This window comes from Tympanuchus pallidicinctus, unplaced genomic scaffold (genome assembly GCF_026119805.1).
Source record: "Tympanuchus pallidicinctus isolate F22 unplaced genomic scaffold, pur_lepc_1.0 scaffold8, whole genome shotgun sequence".
Classification (NCBI taxonomy): Eukaryota; Metazoa; Chordata; class Aves; order Galliformes; family Phasianidae; genus Tympanuchus; species Tympanuchus pallidicinctus.
Genome location: NW_026294802.1, coordinates 28,215,503 through 28,233,514, shown reverse-complemented (window position 1 = coordinate 28,233,514; position 18,012 = coordinate 28,215,503). Strand labels below are relative to the sequence as shown.

Sequence of the window (18,012 nt, the reverse complement as noted above, 5' to 3'; positions counted from 1 at the left end):
ATCCCACCCATGAACAGAACAGGAATCTGTGTTATCTATGGCTATAGATAACAGTTATCTACGAGTTATTTATTTATTACAGTTGAGTTCAGATTTCTAAACGTAAAACACCACCTTGGAACAACCTAATCCTCCCTTCAGAAATAATTTGCACCTTGATATTAAAATGTTGCCCAATTACTCTTTTTCTACAGTTTCTGTTGTGCCAGTCATCACAAAATCCTCATGTAAAGCTTGTTAAACTCACCATGAATTCTGTTTGAAGTAAGTGAGAACATGCAACTGCATCTCGAAGCTGCTGCCTTGTGAGGACGCGGCCAGCTGACTGCAGGTATTCCATGGCCACTTTTTCTCGTGGAGTTGGCACAGCAACAAAAGGCTCAATACTTCCCAAACTACTCATATCCAAAGTTAGAGAGACATTGGATCCTCGCCTGCATTAGAAAATAATTAAAAGTTATTTTAAAAGTAGAATGTACTGTAAATCCCATGCTCATGCAGCTGTCTCGGACTGAGACAGTCACTGAGATATTTGGATGTATGAAAAGATTGGTTTCACTGGGACACTGGGTGGCCAGAAAATCAAGATTTTACAGCTCATCCTACATCTTGAATCCAACAACTGACTCTTCAAAAACAGTCTGCTATGGAGGAACTTCAGACTGTTCTTAAAAGAGGAAAATGTTTCTGGTATGCTACTTAATCTTTCTGTGTGCCAAATATGCAAGTGGTATGTTAGTAAGAAAGAAATGTTTCACAGAAAGAAAAGGGAATGTATTTGTAGCATGTATGTATAACAAGCTGGAAATAAATTCATGGATGTCAGCTGCATCTTTAAGTGTCTACTCAAATTAAATATAAAACGTGGAGGGGGAAAATGATAAAATCAGAAGAATAAGTGGAAAGGAGGTGCCAACATCATGGACTCTAAGACAGTGTCATGGGTGAGGTAAGTGACAAGTGAGAGGCAAAAACAGCACTGAACCACAGAAGAAGGAATGGTCACAGACTTAGAGCGCTTATTCAGAAAAAATAGGGGAAAATATCTTTGAGCTGTGGAAATACAAATAAAGCATATGACTGCTAACCTTTTTGTGCTTTCTCTAAATCACATGTAAAGAAACGTTTTTCCTAGTTTCAACTCATTAATCAAAAGTTACCTACTCAGTCCTTAACTTGAGGCATACTGATGGTGATAAATCCATGCTCTTTTAACTGTGATGACTAAATGCACATCTTTAGGACTTTATCAGAATTACTGTATTTACTAGTCAGAAATTGGTACTGTGAAGGCTATGAGTTAGCCAGCTATCTCTGAACTGGGCTACAGATACCCTGCTCAGTGCAAACATGTCTCTAACATCAAGCAGCAATGTGAACACAGAGATGTCACAACACAAGTTTTATCCCCTTGACTGTAATGCATATTGGCATATATTATTATAGATACCACACAGGCAGAATCATAATCAGTGAGGCAACTGTTATCACTACTGGGGGAATGCTTTCCCTTAGTGTGCAGCAAAAGTTGTGTTCGCAGTTGCCTGTTACTCTCCTCTTGTTAACCATGGGTGACCTAAAGATACTTGAATGTACACATATTTACATAAATTATTTGTTCTTTTCTGATGTTGTGACTGAACATCATGATGTGTTGCAGTTCTATTTTCAAATCTTTTTTATGTCACCAGAATAAGTATACTCTGAGGGTTTATTGCTTTCTTCTCTGGTTGTAATCATACTAATAGAACACTTTGTTTTGTTCTGACACAGCTTTGATGCCTTCCCTCTTTGTCACACATGTCAACAGATCCCTTAGTAACTTTGTTTTAAATTAAACCATTTCTATCATGTCATTCTGCATGAATAGTAATGATTTCAGCCACCCACCTGACACTTAGCAAAACACAAAACTACAGTTGCCAGGAAAATAGACCACCTGATGGAACTAGTGAATCTCAGATAGTGCCATAGTGTCCATGAGCCTATTTCAGCATAAACGATGAGTGGGTGACAGCAAGAAATGTGCTGTCCAAGCACGCAGATGGTTACAGTGAGTCAGCAACAGAAGCTGTGGTGAGAGAGAGGCAAGACGGAGCAGAAGTGGTTGCAGACAGCTGGCCGCCTCGTGGGTTAGACAGGGACAACTTTTATTGGCAGAGGGAAGATGGAGGGGTAGGATTCTACTAATTCACCTAGGTGGAATGCAGGGCTGAAGGAGCATACTGAGCAGAAATTATGAGCAGCTGTTATATGATGTGTGATTTTACTCTATCACACAGAGGTCCCGTATGGTGGCTGCTCTCTGCAGGCTAGTCCTGGCTCATGTACCTGAGCCACATCCTGAGGGACCATTCCTGTCTGTAGGATAGCCAGTCCTTCAGACATTCGTCAAGGAAAACATCCTGTTAGACTACATTCTCATAAAAACCATCTTGCTTAAGCATCTCTTCTGACCATGACTAGCAATTTATTCCACAGGAAAGGGCTGTCCCTCAAACAGGTGGTTCTGAGGGTTTCTATCACAGAACAGATCTTTTGAAAATGAGCCAGAAAACTACAGAAAAGGTGTGAAATGAATCCAAAATGTTCAGACTATCTTTGGTTGAGAAGCGGGTAGCAATTGAGATCCAGCCATACTTCTGGAAGAGTCTACTGAGATTTCCCAGTATAGAGGAAAAGTATTTTCATTGTTTAACAACAAAGTGCAGTGAAAATGTTAATATTTTCTTTGGCTTTTACATTGTTATAACTGACAGTCTTGGCAAAAAGGCTATTTCCTTTCTAACAACAACAGAAAATATACCTGGTCTAATTATAACTTTGAGTTTATAGCTTTTACCATTTATGGGGATTATTGATGAATACCAGTCTTGAGAGTCAAATAACTTAGTCTGAAAAGAAAATGTAGTTTTAGCTACATATTTAACACATTGAAATCTATATACAGAATAAATACTGAGCAGAGGACAGAAAATAACTACCTAAAGGACTGCAACCTTGTTAGAAATACTATTTGAAGGCATGGGATGGACAATAGCTGTGAAGGTAGTTCTTCCACAAAAATGGGCAACTCAACACTTTCAACAAGAATGCCTAAGTTAATAAAAAGCTTTTAAGAATGTTTACACTAGGTAACTATTGCCAAGACTAATATTAATCATATTGACTATTGAGTTCTAGACCATACTGATGGACAGAGCTGAAAACAGGACATGATGCTGAAAGACCTGGGAGGGCATGAACTCAACATATTCTTTATGTTCTAGAGTAAGATGCTTGTAGTCTCAGATTCTGCTCTGGCCTCTTGGATTCTCTGTGTTCTTCTCATAGTTACACTGGTCACTTTCTGGAAAGAAGAGTAGAAAGCATGTTAAGCAGTGTGCCTTCCTTTTCTTGTGCTATTGGAGAGAACGCACAATAGATCAATGGGATCACTGACACTGCTAGTCAGACAACTAATTTTTCTTGGGTCCCTCTAAACACCGTAACTACATCCTTCCATTGCAAACTACAGTGAAGAAGAAGGCACATGCTTATTTTTTCCCCTTATTTCCTAATATTTTCAATTCTATGTCACAATCCTCTAAAAATAGCTTTATTTTCTGTGCCCTGTGTTAATAGCCCAGGCCAATTAGAGAAAATTGATTTGTTCCTTTGTAAGTAGAGTCCCTTGCTCTAGAACACCTCAAGTTCTGTCTTGGCGGCGATGTGCATCATGTAAGCAATCTGTAAACATTCGTGACAACATCTCATTAGAGTCGGCTTGAGACTAAATCTTCCGACACTTCGTCAGCTGGGACAGCCACATCATTACTGGGTATGTGAATAAGTGCAATCAGGAAACCACTTGTGTCTGTGTATTGTCTAGTACCTCAGAGGGGGGCCTACTACATACCCATGGCCCTCTTTTCAATAGGGCAATAGGAGCAAGCCCACTGATGAGAATCCACTGGAGGATTTTTAATGGTACATTTACTGATGCAGACTTTATTAGGAGTAAGGTAAAAAAAAATAAATGCAATGTTTTGTTTGTTTCAGAACTCTCCAAAGGAAGCTCCACCTGTCCACCGCACGGGGCTGCCAGGTTACTAAAGCCTATTAATCATTAGCAAGGTCATTTCCAGGTTTTCCATGACCCTAAAATTAAGCCATGGTTGGTGATTATGACAATCCAATTACCCGACGCAGTTTTTCCCAGTTGATTATTTAAGCTGGACAACTTCTTTAAATACACCTTTTCATGTTTATTCAGCACTCTCGAAAAACACAACACCCAGATTCCCAGTCCCTAGCGGGCCTGGTGCCTCCCGGTGCTGGGATGAGTGGCAGGGCTGCAGCCCATCAGCAGCCATTGCCCTTCGACCCCGCCATTGCAGGCACAGGAGGTGCTTCCGCCTCGCATGCCCTCCTCGCCCCACCGCTGCGCCCCTGAGGCCGAAGGCAGGCCTATGTCAGCCCGGGGTGGAAGGAAGCCATTAACGAGTAGGAAGAGTAGCGCTGGCTGTGGCTGCTAGGGAGGGAGCTGCTTCATGCCCAGAGATGCTGTGCGCAGGGATGCTCAGCAGAGCTTCTCTCTCTGTTTTATGGCAGGGAAACCGCCACCGTTCCCCCATGAGTTTGATTTCTGTGGTATTCCTCTGGTCTATATGTGGGTCCTGGAGCTCAGATATGGCAGGGGTACCCAGTGAGCATTCAGGTGGGCTGTAATTGCACTGAAGAATCACAGTTAGGCACATGGTTTCCATCCTTACTGCCTTACTGATGCCTTTTTGAGTGCCAGAATTGTCTTGCTTGTCTAGTTTCATGTTTCAGTAGAATAATTCATAGGAAAACAAATTTAAATTCACAAAATTAGGCAATTGAAAAACTATAGGACCCAGCTCTCCTGCTGATCTTCAAAATTTCTAAGAGAAAAGGGTCATGCAGATGAACAGATGGATAAACGAGGCTGTCGTGGGGTAGGGATGTGAAAAGCTCAGCAAATCAGAAAAGTACATAATGTTGTTTTTGTTAGTAATACTGTATTTTGAGATAAAATAAATAAAAAGAGAGTACTGAATAACTCCAATTGACTTCATCAAGAAAAATCAGATCCTGTGTTTAAAAAAAAAAAAAGCATGAGAGGAAATACGTAGAGGTTAAAAAATCTTTGAAAAGGACTGAATATACTGCCGTTTCCTATTAGCCTTGGGCAAACAGTAACATAGACCTTTTAACATAAAACTGAGACATTTCTTTGCAAATCCAGATACACCATGTCCATTATAGTCAGTCGTCAGAAGACCAAGTGATGACTCTCATTTGAAGCAAAATATAATTGGATAAATGTTAAAGTAATATTCGCAGTGCGGTTAAATAATTACATCTAATAAGCATAAGAATAGTTTACGCATTTTCACAAACGTTACTTTCTCTATACTTGATAGTGTGAAATATGCAACACTTTGTACTGGTCACATTAATGGATGCTTAGGGAAAGCAGTGTGAATGAGACTGTGGTTACATTAATTGGTATGGTAATCTCTAGATTTTTCCTGCTCATCATCAGCATATATTTCAAACAAGTCTTCTAAGCATGTGGTAAAACTCCTTTTACTAACAACCTAAACTGTAGAAGAGCAGAATCACTTTTTCTAGGTCTACATTTTTTGTGGAATTGCCAAGCTTGAGAGTTTCAGTTTTCTGTTATGATGCAACACATATTAATGAATATTCTGACAGAAAAGAAAAACAGATTATGATAATATGCAAATTCCACTAACGTAATTATCCTCTAATTTACTCCTGCTTTCACCAAAAGTCGATCAGTATATTCAGCATAAGTTTGAGAAAATAGTGAATAAAAAATCATTGTGCAACTATATGAATGTCATCCAAATAATAAACACTGCACATAGAGCATACAATACACTTTTTAGTTTTACACTGCTAGGTGCTTTACGAAACATTGCTATATCAATTTTATACTTTGTAGGTCTATGATGAAAACTCAAGTTCCCTAATGATCTCTCATTCGCCTGCTAATATTTTGGGGTTCTATTTAGCCTTCACTTGTATAAGTGCTGCAACTGTTAGGAAATGACTCAGACCTGGGCTTCTCAACACTTCTAAACAAATCAAGCCCACATCACACAGAGTGAAGTGCTAAAGACTCAGAAGCTGCAATCAATGAACTAATGAGGGGAAGCAAGAATTAGTGTTAGAAGCAGGACTAAAACCCAAAGTTCCCTAAATCTTCATCATTTCTCAATTCACCTGAAATCATTTTGAAATCATTTGTCACAAGTTTTCTTCTCTAAAGGCAAGTTCTCTTCAACTGATTTTAAGATTCATTATCAATGATGTCAATCATTTACTTAAAAACAACACAAGAATACAAACTAATTTTGATAGAAAGCCTGTATGAATATAAAATGACTGATTTATGTTGCATTAAAGGGTAATATGCATCATGACCAATCAATGCAGCCTGATACCTAAAAGGACCTATTCCATGCAGTTCATATTTGGTTATTTTGCAGCAAATTTACTATGCATAAAAATAAATAATGAACACAGTTCTTCAAACCATTTCCATCTTCTGCACTTCGGTGTGCAGATGGTTAAAACCTGATCATCCTCCCAGTCCTGACATCCCATGCCATTCTTAAAACACTGGAGAGTACCTACAGAGCTCCTCTCCTGCCTATGGACTTCTCTTTTTTTTATGGCTTCCAGCCTCGGTTCCAAATAGAATGGATTTTGCAGTTCTTACACATTAATCTTTTTTTGGCTCTGATTCCCTTTTGCTGGAGAGGAGATACTGGATGGATAAGTAGATACTAGTCTGATGTTTCCACAAGCATGCTTCACTATTCAGTTGATATTACTGATGTTTACAGCACTTCTACATGCATCTGGGATAAATCCTGCAGCCACTTATGTGGCCTCATGTTACCTACCAGAATAACTCACTTATGGTAAAAAGAAGTACACTGGATATAACACTGGGGCTAATACCTATCACCAGAAAGCCATAGCTAGAGGACATTTAAGCTCAGCACTGTAAGAGATGCAACTGGTTGGGATACACTGATCCTAGGCATTTTCTGGTAGGAAGATTTGCCATTTCTGCTCATGTTTACTCTATGACATGGTTCTCTTCATAGTATTCTGGTGTTCTGCTATTCTTTTTTACACTTATTTGCATGTGAACAATTGATGCTTCTTGCCCCGTACTCTGAGGAAGGGGTTTGGAACAGACTGCGTGCATTCTGAAAGAAGAGAATATACAGCTAGTGGGAAAGAAGGCTTCCACCCCACTGCAGTCTCCTAGACTCAAGAAACCTTATGGCAGCACCTGGCAGCATCCTCTAGCCCTCTGTGAGTCCACAGGCACAGATCAGGAGCCTCAGCTATAACGTTTCAATAGCTTCTCTGGAAAACGAAGGCGCTTCACCCTCCAGAGGGTCTGATCCTATTTCCAGAGCCATGAGCAAGAGCAGGCCAACACCTCTAACACTAAATTGCAAGCAATTCTCAGGATCTACTCAGAGCTCAGCATGTCAAAATGAACTACGGAAATGGTTTTGACAAGTACTTCTGGACTAAGTTTTAAGCAATCAGTATCTGGTTAGGACAGGAATGGCTCAATATCCTGTGGAGGAAAACAGCTGACATGAGAGTAGTTTCAACTTTCTCTCTTTTAATCATGCTTTCTAATGTACTGCCAATTCACTCCTGTTCTGCCCTCGATAAGGCTATGCTGCTCTGCTACGGGAACTGACTGTTCAAAAATTCAAAGCTTATACAAGCTCCCATTTTTTTCTGTAGATTATTTCAATGATCAAATTGCATTTTGTCACGCAGACTCCTCTCTCCAATAAAATTTGAATGGTAACACAAAGCTATATTTCAGACTCATTCTCACATAGACAAGCTTTTAGCGCGGGTAAAAACTGAGTTAAATGTTCAAAAACAAAAATAAATGAAGATGCTAATTCGTTGTGCTCATTTAAGTTGTTTGTTCTGAGCACCGAATAAATGTTTTCTGATTTATGCTTTAGATGGTAGAGCTTTAATTGAATGCAGTCATGTTTATTACTACTATTAGCTTCTTGCATTGCAGTTCTATTCTATAACAGTTGTTCTATTTCACACTGGAGGCCTCACTGCACAAGCATACAGGCTTAACCTACCTGTTCTGTCTCCAATTAATACACATGCTAATTTAAACCAAGCTATAATGAATATAAGCAAAAGTGATTGAAAGAACAGGGAAATAGAAAAGTGAATGGAGAGTAAAAACATTCAGTTGATAAGGATGCAAAGATAAAACAAAAGCTCAAGTTAAAGAGTTCAGATAACACACAAGGAAAACCATCAAGAAATGTTAAAAAAAACCCTCACATATTCTGTCTGCTGTATCTTTAATCTTAACAATTAAAAAAAAATAAATTCTATCATTTCCAACTTCGATCTCCTGGGTAGCTGCAGTCCAACTGCTTCTCCCAGCACACACAAGGCTCACTTCTGTGCTAATCACAGAATTGATTAGATAAGAGTGTTTGCCTGCAGTGTGCAAAGAACTACCTATCTGGCCTATCTAAAAGAAGGGATCTGATAAATGAGAATGAAGAGATGCAACACTACAGCAGGTGCTTTGGGGGAGGTAATTTTTTAAGACTGCACACCTTAGCTTAGATGATTTTTGTTTTAATAAAACAGAAGTAATCTCAATAACCATCATGTGTTCTATATTAATTAACCTAATAAGCACAATTTCTACTTCTAATCTGCTGCTCTTTTAAGGAATAAAATATGCAATCCTTAAATCCAAACAAGCAAGAAAATAATCTGTTAATATATTAATGTACTGCAATACACTTTTCAGAAAACTAGATGCTCTGGAAAAAGAGATGGATAGAAATATTCTTCATGTAAATGAGCAAAGAGAGTTCTTTATACAGTATCAGTAAGAAAAAAATATTTTTTTATTGTTACTTGAAAACTAATCAGTACAATGAGTTCTTTCCTGGTGCATTTGCCATTTGGGAAAGACAGGAAGGAACATCTGGGAAAAGAGGCGTTTACTACACCCTGTCAACCTTAAGATAATGAAAAAGCACACTCCTTGTTTATTTGACTTGGTCTTCATTATCTTTAAATTACTGCAAGTGTCACAGAGAAGATTTCTAAGCAGACAAATGAATTGTTAGTGCTCTCTGTAGAAATTACTGAACGACAGCAGTTCCTGACAAATGTAAAAGCTGCAGGCCCACAGTGTTCTTCAACAAAGCTGCGCCATCTATGGACAGTGTCCCTTGCTCCTGAAGGCAGCTGATGCAATCGCTCCATTCAGTGACACGGTGAGCCAAGTATCTCAGGCTGGCTGTACAGACCAGAAATCCTTTAGCTCATACGCTTTGGAAGACACAGTCCCATTTCCAGAATGACTCATGTGCCTAAGCTAATCTGCAAAATTGATAGGATTTAGGATCTCAAAGACAGGAGCCAGAAACGTACATTCAGCTCTCCTGTTTAAGTATGTAAACCTTTCTCTATTCTTGGTATTTTCTTCTTGATTCACTTCACTTTTCTTTATTAGTTTCCAGCTATGCTTTCTATGGGAATGCTTGCTCAAACAGTAATGCACCGATTACCTGGATTCCTTTTGAAAATGGGGTTTAGGATATCCGCTTGGCTTTGCAATTTGAAATGGAGCAATGCTTGAGTGCTTTCAAAAGACAGCTGTAAGTGTCCAATACCAGGGCTTACTTTATCTTGAACTCTAGGAATAAAATACATCTTTTTAAGTTCCACTATCAAGCTGTATAGTCCCATTAAGGCCTAAGCAGCAGTTGAGAAGAAGACAGGTAAGTGGCTTGGAATTTCTTTCTATAGAGCTCAGCAGGTCCTGTAGCTTGCATATGGTGGCCTTGGCCATGCCTACTGCTCACCTATATCAGAGATGTTCCTACAGATGAATGCATAGGCTGAAATATAGAGAAGGGAAACATATTTCTACCTGTGCCCAGTGATATATGCACAGGTCTTAGCAAAGGCTTCTTGGATCTACTCTTCCACATAAACTACCTCAGTGAATTAGTATATGCTGGAAACTTCAGAGTGCAATAATTATAATTGCTTCTTATTCATAGTTCTCTATTAGCTAATAATTCCTGGCCTCAAAAATCCTAACAGTGTTTGATATAAATTCACTTCAATTAATTTGAATAGAGAAGGGAAATGTAAGGAGTCTGATAAAAGCAGTATTACTCTAAACACACATCGAGTAATGAAATAAAGAGAAGGGAGAAGTTATATTTGAAAGAAAATTGAACTGCTCTCCTTGCCCCAGTCTCCACCCCAAATCTGTCACCCTAAATACTCGACAGGCAGGGCTCCATATAGCTAATGATACAGCATGTGTCACATTAACATATATGGCAGGGAGGCATGAAGTCGGGGTACTATGTCAGATCAAAGGTTAACTTGTATCCCGTTTTCAAATAGCCACAAAGAGGAGGTTTAGGGAAAGGACACCAGCAAAGTAAGCAAGAATTACCAATTACTTAATTAACGCTGATACCTTCTGTCAGTATGTCCTCCAGCTCCTAGCTATCTGTAGCTTAGGAACAAACAGAACAAAGCACTGATTGCACAACTTTGTGTGTAGTGGCTTCTCTTCCAAGATTCTCCCTTCAGACAGCAATCTTTGCTCACTTTATGACCCCTGCAATATCCCAGGACCATGAGCTCTGTAGCATGGAGGACTTGACTGAGCAATAGCAAACACTACACATAGTGACCGGAGTAGAGTTTAGGCCATCCACACCGGGGAAAATCCTTGTGACAAAGCAGAAAATATTTATTTCATTCTAATCTTATCAGCAAATTGCAAATGCATTCTCTGTAGCTGAAGGATTACCCTTGGGATTAATTACAAGACCAGCTTTCTGATTTTCACAACGCCTTCTTCTTTCACAAACCTATTATGTAGTGTGCTCTGAAGGCTAAATTCTCTTTGCAGATACCCCTACAAATCCACTGAGGCAAAACAAGCTAATAGGGTATAAAGTGAAACAACACCATGCAAATTGAATTTACTAGCTATCCAGTATTTTGCTGCAGCCTCAATTGTTTTCCTTTATTTGTTGTAAGACCACACTGTTATGGCCACTATCAAACACAGGGAAAGGAACTGAAAGTCTTTAGACTGTACGAACATCCTCCAGTGGAATTTGCTACAACTCAGGAAGGATTTGAGACATCTCAGAAAAGAGAGATAGAGTTTCCCAAGGGACAGAGGGGCAGGCTCTGCTGCCTCCTGCCCTCACTGACTCCAACTCTCATTGGCAGCATGGCTTTGCAGGGAGCTGCCGTTGGCCATCCCGAAGCACTGAGACGGAGTTCCCTAGAGAAATACTGTGCTTAACGACATTTTTCTGTGTGGGAATTATATACAGCACTTCCCCTTCTGATGCCTATCACATATTTGAGCAGTCATTTGAAGTTGCTGTGTTCTGTTTTGCTCCTGTTATCAAGATGCAGTATTAACAAAACAGAGATAATTATAGCTACCATAAATTAATAACAACAATGTCCTCTGTTTGTTAAGCATCAAAAGCACATTCTTTGACAGGGCACAAAAGGGAAGTCCCTTTTCCCAGAAAGAGATATCACTGTCATAGCTTCTTACAGATTCAATTGGCTAGAGGACAGAATGAAGAGTTCAAGAGTTTGGGTATTTTATGAAGATGATACTGGTTTGCATGATTACCTTGGATTAGTCACTTAACCAATTAATGTCTCATTTGCCTTAGCATGAAAACAATAAAAAGAGCTTCTGAAATATGTTGGTCATACAAAGCTAACGTTCAAAGTCAAAGCAAATGGATGCATCAGCTTCGATGTGATGGAACCAAGGCAGACAAACAACTCTACCAAGAACTGGGCTGAAATGTCAATGTCATATGGTATCAGCTATCACTTATAGGAAATGTTTCCTGAGCTAAGCCATTCTCACAGCATACTTCAGGCATCCTCATGTATGCTGTTGTAGTACTGCTTCTGTGTTTCCTGAGGCATGCCTGACTGCCTGTACGCATTTACTACCTTTAGATTTTCAGGTTTTTTTTGTTGTTTTTGTTTTTTAATAGAGAATCATTTAATCTCTATATGTATAAAGACTCTTGCGCAAACAGATCCTGATATGTGACTGAGGAATTCAGGTGCTACACTAATATAAATGCTAAGAGAATTTACCACAAGAGCTGAGGAACAGAAATAGCCTGACCTATAGCAGTGTTATTTGAGGAAAGGTGTGTTTGCAAACAAGTGACATTTCTGCTAGCAAATGATGTTAAGCTTTCTGTACATAGCGATTCTGACTGTGTAGGAGATCTCTGCTGAATTTCCAGGACCGGCTTTTTCCAAAAATAAGCACTGTAATTATTCAACTGCCATCATTTGCAAGTGTTTTTCTGACAAGGCACAGAAATGAAATGAATTATGACTGCAGTCAAATAAGAGAGTCATGGCCTGGAATATTAACTGATGGCTACTATGTAAGCTGGATGCTTAGTAACTATTGTCCAGTATATGGCTTCCTGCGAGTCAGAGACATACTTATTTATTTCATATTTCATTTTTGGAGATGTTTTGATGTTTTACTTTTCTTTCTTCAGCTGGTGTTCTTTGTCTGTTCCTAATGTTTTAAATTAAGGGCAACTGAGGTAAATTCAACTTTAAGCAGTTCTGCAGAACACCTGGACAAGAGGAATTGCATGATCAATGAGAAACACAGTGCAAAACAACATAAAAGGTGAATATTTCTGCCTTAATTTGAGGCATAATCCTTTTTCAGACATTAACGGCAGCATTCAAGGAGACCATTAAAAAAGTCACCAAATGTGAAAAGTAAACCTTAATTGCAAACATAAAAACTTTGTATATCTGGTGTGGATGCTCCTTTCTGCACTGGTTGTTCATTTTCCTGAAATCAGCACCTGTTGGGATCTAGTCAAGGACTCATGAACTGCAATATAGCTCACCCTGTGCAATACAGTAGCCTGACTCTTACAATGCAACTGATGCTCTCCTCACTCTCTTAGTCCTCAGCACTGTATTTCCAAACTTCCCATGCAAAAAAGAGTGGTATATCTGTTGGACACAACCTGCTAGGGGCTGAGCTATTCGGAACAATCAAATCCAGCTAATTTGCATCCTCACTTTTCCAGCTGTCCCACTCTGCCTACACATTAGACTCAGAAGCCCTTACTGTGATGGGTGGCTACCGAAGCAAAGCAGAGCCAAAGAAGTCGATCACTGAAAAGCTGCAGCCTTTGGTTTAGCTGTTTGGCCAAACAGTGCTTAAAAACCCAAGCCTTCTGGTGGACAAGACAAAGGAATTACTCATGCAGCTCAAATTACTGCATGCCCAGGGCAACAATGACCTGTGTGATCCTAGGCCTCCCGAAGCATTTCAGTATTAACATAGACATTTCCCTTCAGTTTCTTGTGCTGTGTGCTACTTTTTAAAAAATCAACTGGACAAATCACTGCAAAGCCACCAAAACTGTCTACCAGATGGCGGCCACTGATTAACTTGTCTTAACTTAAGCCAAAAAGGAAGAAAATGCGATGGGTGGAGCAGTAAAGACAAGCACAATCAACATCCGACCAAAGAGGGTTTCCTGTCACCTTGGGAACAACACTGATTGGCATTGTGGTTTCCTGTGTACAAGCTAAAACCAGTAGCAACTGGAGTAACAAGAATAAACGCAAGATAAGAGACCTGGGAATACAATAAAATTATTATAAAATTCCTGACTAAAGCTCGCGGGATGGAAAAAGCAAAACTAAGTATAGGCATGAGCTGCATTCTGAATGCAGTGTTTCCCTGCATCTGAGAGGACTATGAAGTGACACCAGAATATTTTTTCTGAATAAATGTGGGCTAGTTTGTCTGAATTATTCCCTCCCAGAAATGAATGTTCAGTACTTTGAAGAATTTTTAGCTCTTTGCAAGAGAAAAAATAAAAAGGAATGTGAGACAATTTGGAGTTGACTAGGTGTAGATGGAGCTAGGAGAGGCAATGTACCATCTACCCATGGTAACTCGAAGTAATTTGCAGGAGATGCTAGAGACACGGGGAAATGGACTGTGGGTGTATGTTTGGGGACTGGCACATAAGTTATTTGCATCTACTTATTTAGATCATTAACTCCCAGAGACTATTGCTTCAAAGAGCTCTAACTTCAACCAAAAAACCTTCTAAAGCAGCCAGGAGTCAAACAGTTAAAGTATGGTATTTAAAAGGTCTTTGTTAGGCTGTTGCCTGAGTTCACTTCCCCTTCAGAAACAGGACAATTCACATTCCTGCCCTTTTCCTACACTGCAGATAAGCAAGGAGGTCTACAATGAACTTGGCTGAACAGACATTTGTGTGATTCAGGGGTCCAGTGTCTGCAGAAAGCTTTCAGGGAGACCTTGCACTAACAGAAATGTTACACCACTGCAAGCTGGATGTAAAGCACATAGTTCTGTATCTAGTCATGAATTCATATCTTAAATGAGACCTTTTACCTCCCAACTACTGATCAGAAGATCCTCATACCTGGATCCCGTTTCACATTCCCCACCACTCAGATTAGTTCTCTCAACAGTGCAGTGCAGAACTCCTGCCCTTACCCAGGCACACTGCAGCTTTCAGCTAGCTGATATGGCCTCAGTGGTCCCTGGGGAAGAAGGACAGTGCTGAGCTGTGGGGAGACCCAAGCTGAAAGAAGGGTTACTAGAAAGCACACTGAGGACTGCTCCCATCATGTGAGCTGCAACACCAGATGTACACTTCTTGGTGTGCACATCACATCAACAAAAAACAATTAAGCAGTGCCAGGGAACAGTCCAAGGCACTGTTACTTTATAATCAATACTGTTGAATTTCAAGCCTTACCCTTGGCTTGCTTTTAGCCTTTGCCAACAAGATTGCTCCATAGCAATTAATTCCCTGGCATTGTTTGGGAATGAGCACATGCACCAACTATTCCTGGTAGGCAGTCAGTATCCAGGCCCCTCCCTTTTAGAGGTAAAGGGACTTTGGCAGCATGGTGACAACTAACCTCTTCTATTGGCCTCAGTGCTAGTAAATGCTTCTGGATGTATTGAATTTGTTAGTCCATCTTACACACCTGGACAGAATGTAGTTGAGAGGTCTGCCAAATTATTAGAGAAATGCTTTTCTTAGGTCCTTCTGTAACTTTCCCTTTACTCTCTTGAAATATCATGCACCAACAATAGCACGTAGTTTTCTCACTGCTCTTTAGATTCAGGGCATCTTCTTGCTGCATCCTTTCAGATGGTCATGTGGGCCCAACAGCCTGTACCCAGCACAGGAGATCTGTGCAGAGTATTCAAAGCGCTCCAGTAAGCTGGTGGCAGAGACACAGGGCTGGAGTACAAGCATTCTACCTCCTACCTCAAACTCCCTTTGCTGGTCCCTGGTGCTTTCCAAATTCCTTCTAATAAGGGATCAGTGTAAAATCATTCTCCAGCTTTTACTTTTGTGTTGGCAGATAGCTGTGCTTTGAACAATTGCGCTGACATTTTCCTGAAAACAATCCTAGGATTTAAATTAAGAACACAGAAAGCATATTCAGCTCCACACAATAGGGTAAATTTATCCTCCAAATCTATGCAAACCTAGTATATTTTAGCCAGGAAATTCAATGTCCCTTCCTGTAAATATATTAAGTTCCCATGCTTGTGTCATAAACTACAAAAACTGGCATGTTTACAGTCCTTAGGCTGCAAGGTGCTACCATCTGTGTACTACTTTAAATGATTACTCACAATAGCCAGTTTTATATCAAGATAGCAGATCAGCAATGCCATAATTATATTTGCAGCACCAACAGAGCTCAGTGATTTAAATATCAGAACAGAAACAGAGATAATTGTTGGAATTTTCCCTCATCTATTAGAGTAGAGATTTGGTTGAACACTGACACCCTGAGATGCAGGTGCCTATATAGGAATGAAATGAAGAATACATCAGGTTTTTTACTGTTTCCAACACATCTTACTAAGTTGAATTGTTTTGCATGCAGTGACATTAATATAACTAATCATTTTAACATATTGCTTTTCTAACATCAGGATAATAAATACTACAGTTAGTGCTTGACATCCATGGTATTTATCAGCTGGATGGCAATTGATAGGGAGCAAAAACTGTATATGTGGCTAGAAAAATAGTTCAGTTTGTGTGGCTATGCAGAATAACCACAAAGCATTCTGGAAGTAATGCCTCCATGGAAACTACACCAAAGAGCACAATAACACAATTTGATAGAACAAATTCCCAGCTACAAAAAAAGAACTATTTTTCAACATAGCCAGTGCCATAAGCTTTGTACTTTTGCCAGTGATGAACAAGAGCCTGCATGCCATGCTTGTCACAGCAAAACATGCACCAGTGGAGGTGAACCAAAGTTTCACAATTGCTACAACAGTTTAATTGCTAGGAAAATGTTGCCCATGCAAGCCAACTTTCATTGTGCTCACAGCTTCTCTTCGGTGTCCATAAACATTGTGCAAAAGTCAAAGAATGTAAATAGCTGCAATTTTTTCCACATGGAGGAATTCTTTTCCATACCTTTGCATCATATGCACTCCCATGTCAGATGCCATTGTGTCAGACGGCCCCTATACTGCCATCTGTCACACGGCAACAACATGTAACAGAATGTTGGTGAGAAGGTTCAACCTCTACTGCTGTACCATCAAAATCCGTCCACCTTTGACATTGTGGGCCAATGTAATAAAACAGGAGGAATTACTTTTGGAGCAACCTTCGTACGAGGGGAGAACAACTATCAGTATTAACACAGGCATTTTCCTCCAAGTCCAAATTGTCCACAATTTGTCTGTATAGGTGTCAAATAGTAGATGTTTCTGAGGAAGGATGCCAAGGGAAGATAGAGAACAACCACTGTTCTCATTACCTTTATGCATGGACATGTATGAGTACCCGTTGACAATACATTCCTGATTTAAATCTTACCTTTTGGCAGATAGTTCCATAGACTAGTATGGGCAATCTGAGTACATTATTATTTATTTAAGTTATTTAAAACTTTACTGCTTTTCTGTCATTCTTATATCATAAGGAAGCAGACAGAAGTGACCATTTATTAGCTTTGCAAGACACATCATTTTAACCTATCTTTCATCATACTGACAAGTAGCTATTCTTATGGTATGTCTATTGAGTATTTATTTGAACTGGACAAGAACTGTCAACTCATGGGCATCTTCCAGATGATAAGGGACATCTCACTCACTGCTTACAACCTGTGCCATAGGCTTTTATAGTACTGCTCTGCTTTGTAGGGAGAAACAGCACCATGTACAGATCTCTCATAATCAAGGTTCAAGCCAAGATTTAGCGCTGTTTGTGGGACATCATAATTGGCATTGGTTTAGGTGATTTTTCTTCTGCCCATTCTCTTTCTGATGACTCTTGATTATCTCTAGATGCTGCAAACTAGTCCTGCATGCCTCTAGCATCCAGACACGTGAGCGTGATGAGCTGTCCCTTATAGACAGAATCATTTCCTATTGAATTTGTAACAGATCAAGAAAACGCTGCTGTGATCCTTCCCATTGATTATTTAGATTTACCAGACACAGTATTAGGTCTTTGTAACTAGGAAGGGATACAAATGCTTTGGAATACTTTCCAAAGCACTGTTTGTGGTTTTTTAGCATACACAATAGAGCAGATATTTTCCAGTCTCTTTTCTTCCATGTACTTTTGCATGCTAGATAATAACTAAATTATCTGAACAAAACAGAATGATGTACACTAGTTTGAAATACAGTTGTCCTAGTCAAAAATAATACCAGAACTAAAAAACAGCATCAGTGTCTGAGGAAAATGTAAATACATCTGTAAAAAAAGTGAACACTGTGCTGGTGTGGTAACTTCTTTATATCTCCATCATGCTTGTGTTTTAACAACT

General features: G+C 39.5%; 1 protein-coding gene across 1 annotated transcript in view; it reads right to left on the bottom strand.

Moving 5' to 3' along the window:
- PTPRR (protein tyrosine phosphatase receptor type R) overlaps positions 1-18,012 on the bottom strand; it is a 145,256-nt gene that overhangs the window by 35,305 nt on the left and 91,939 nt on the right. The window contains 1 exon segment of the mRNA XM_052668998.1: positions 248-434. Within this exon segment, the coding sequence (XP_052524958.1) occupies positions 248-434 (187 nt within the window).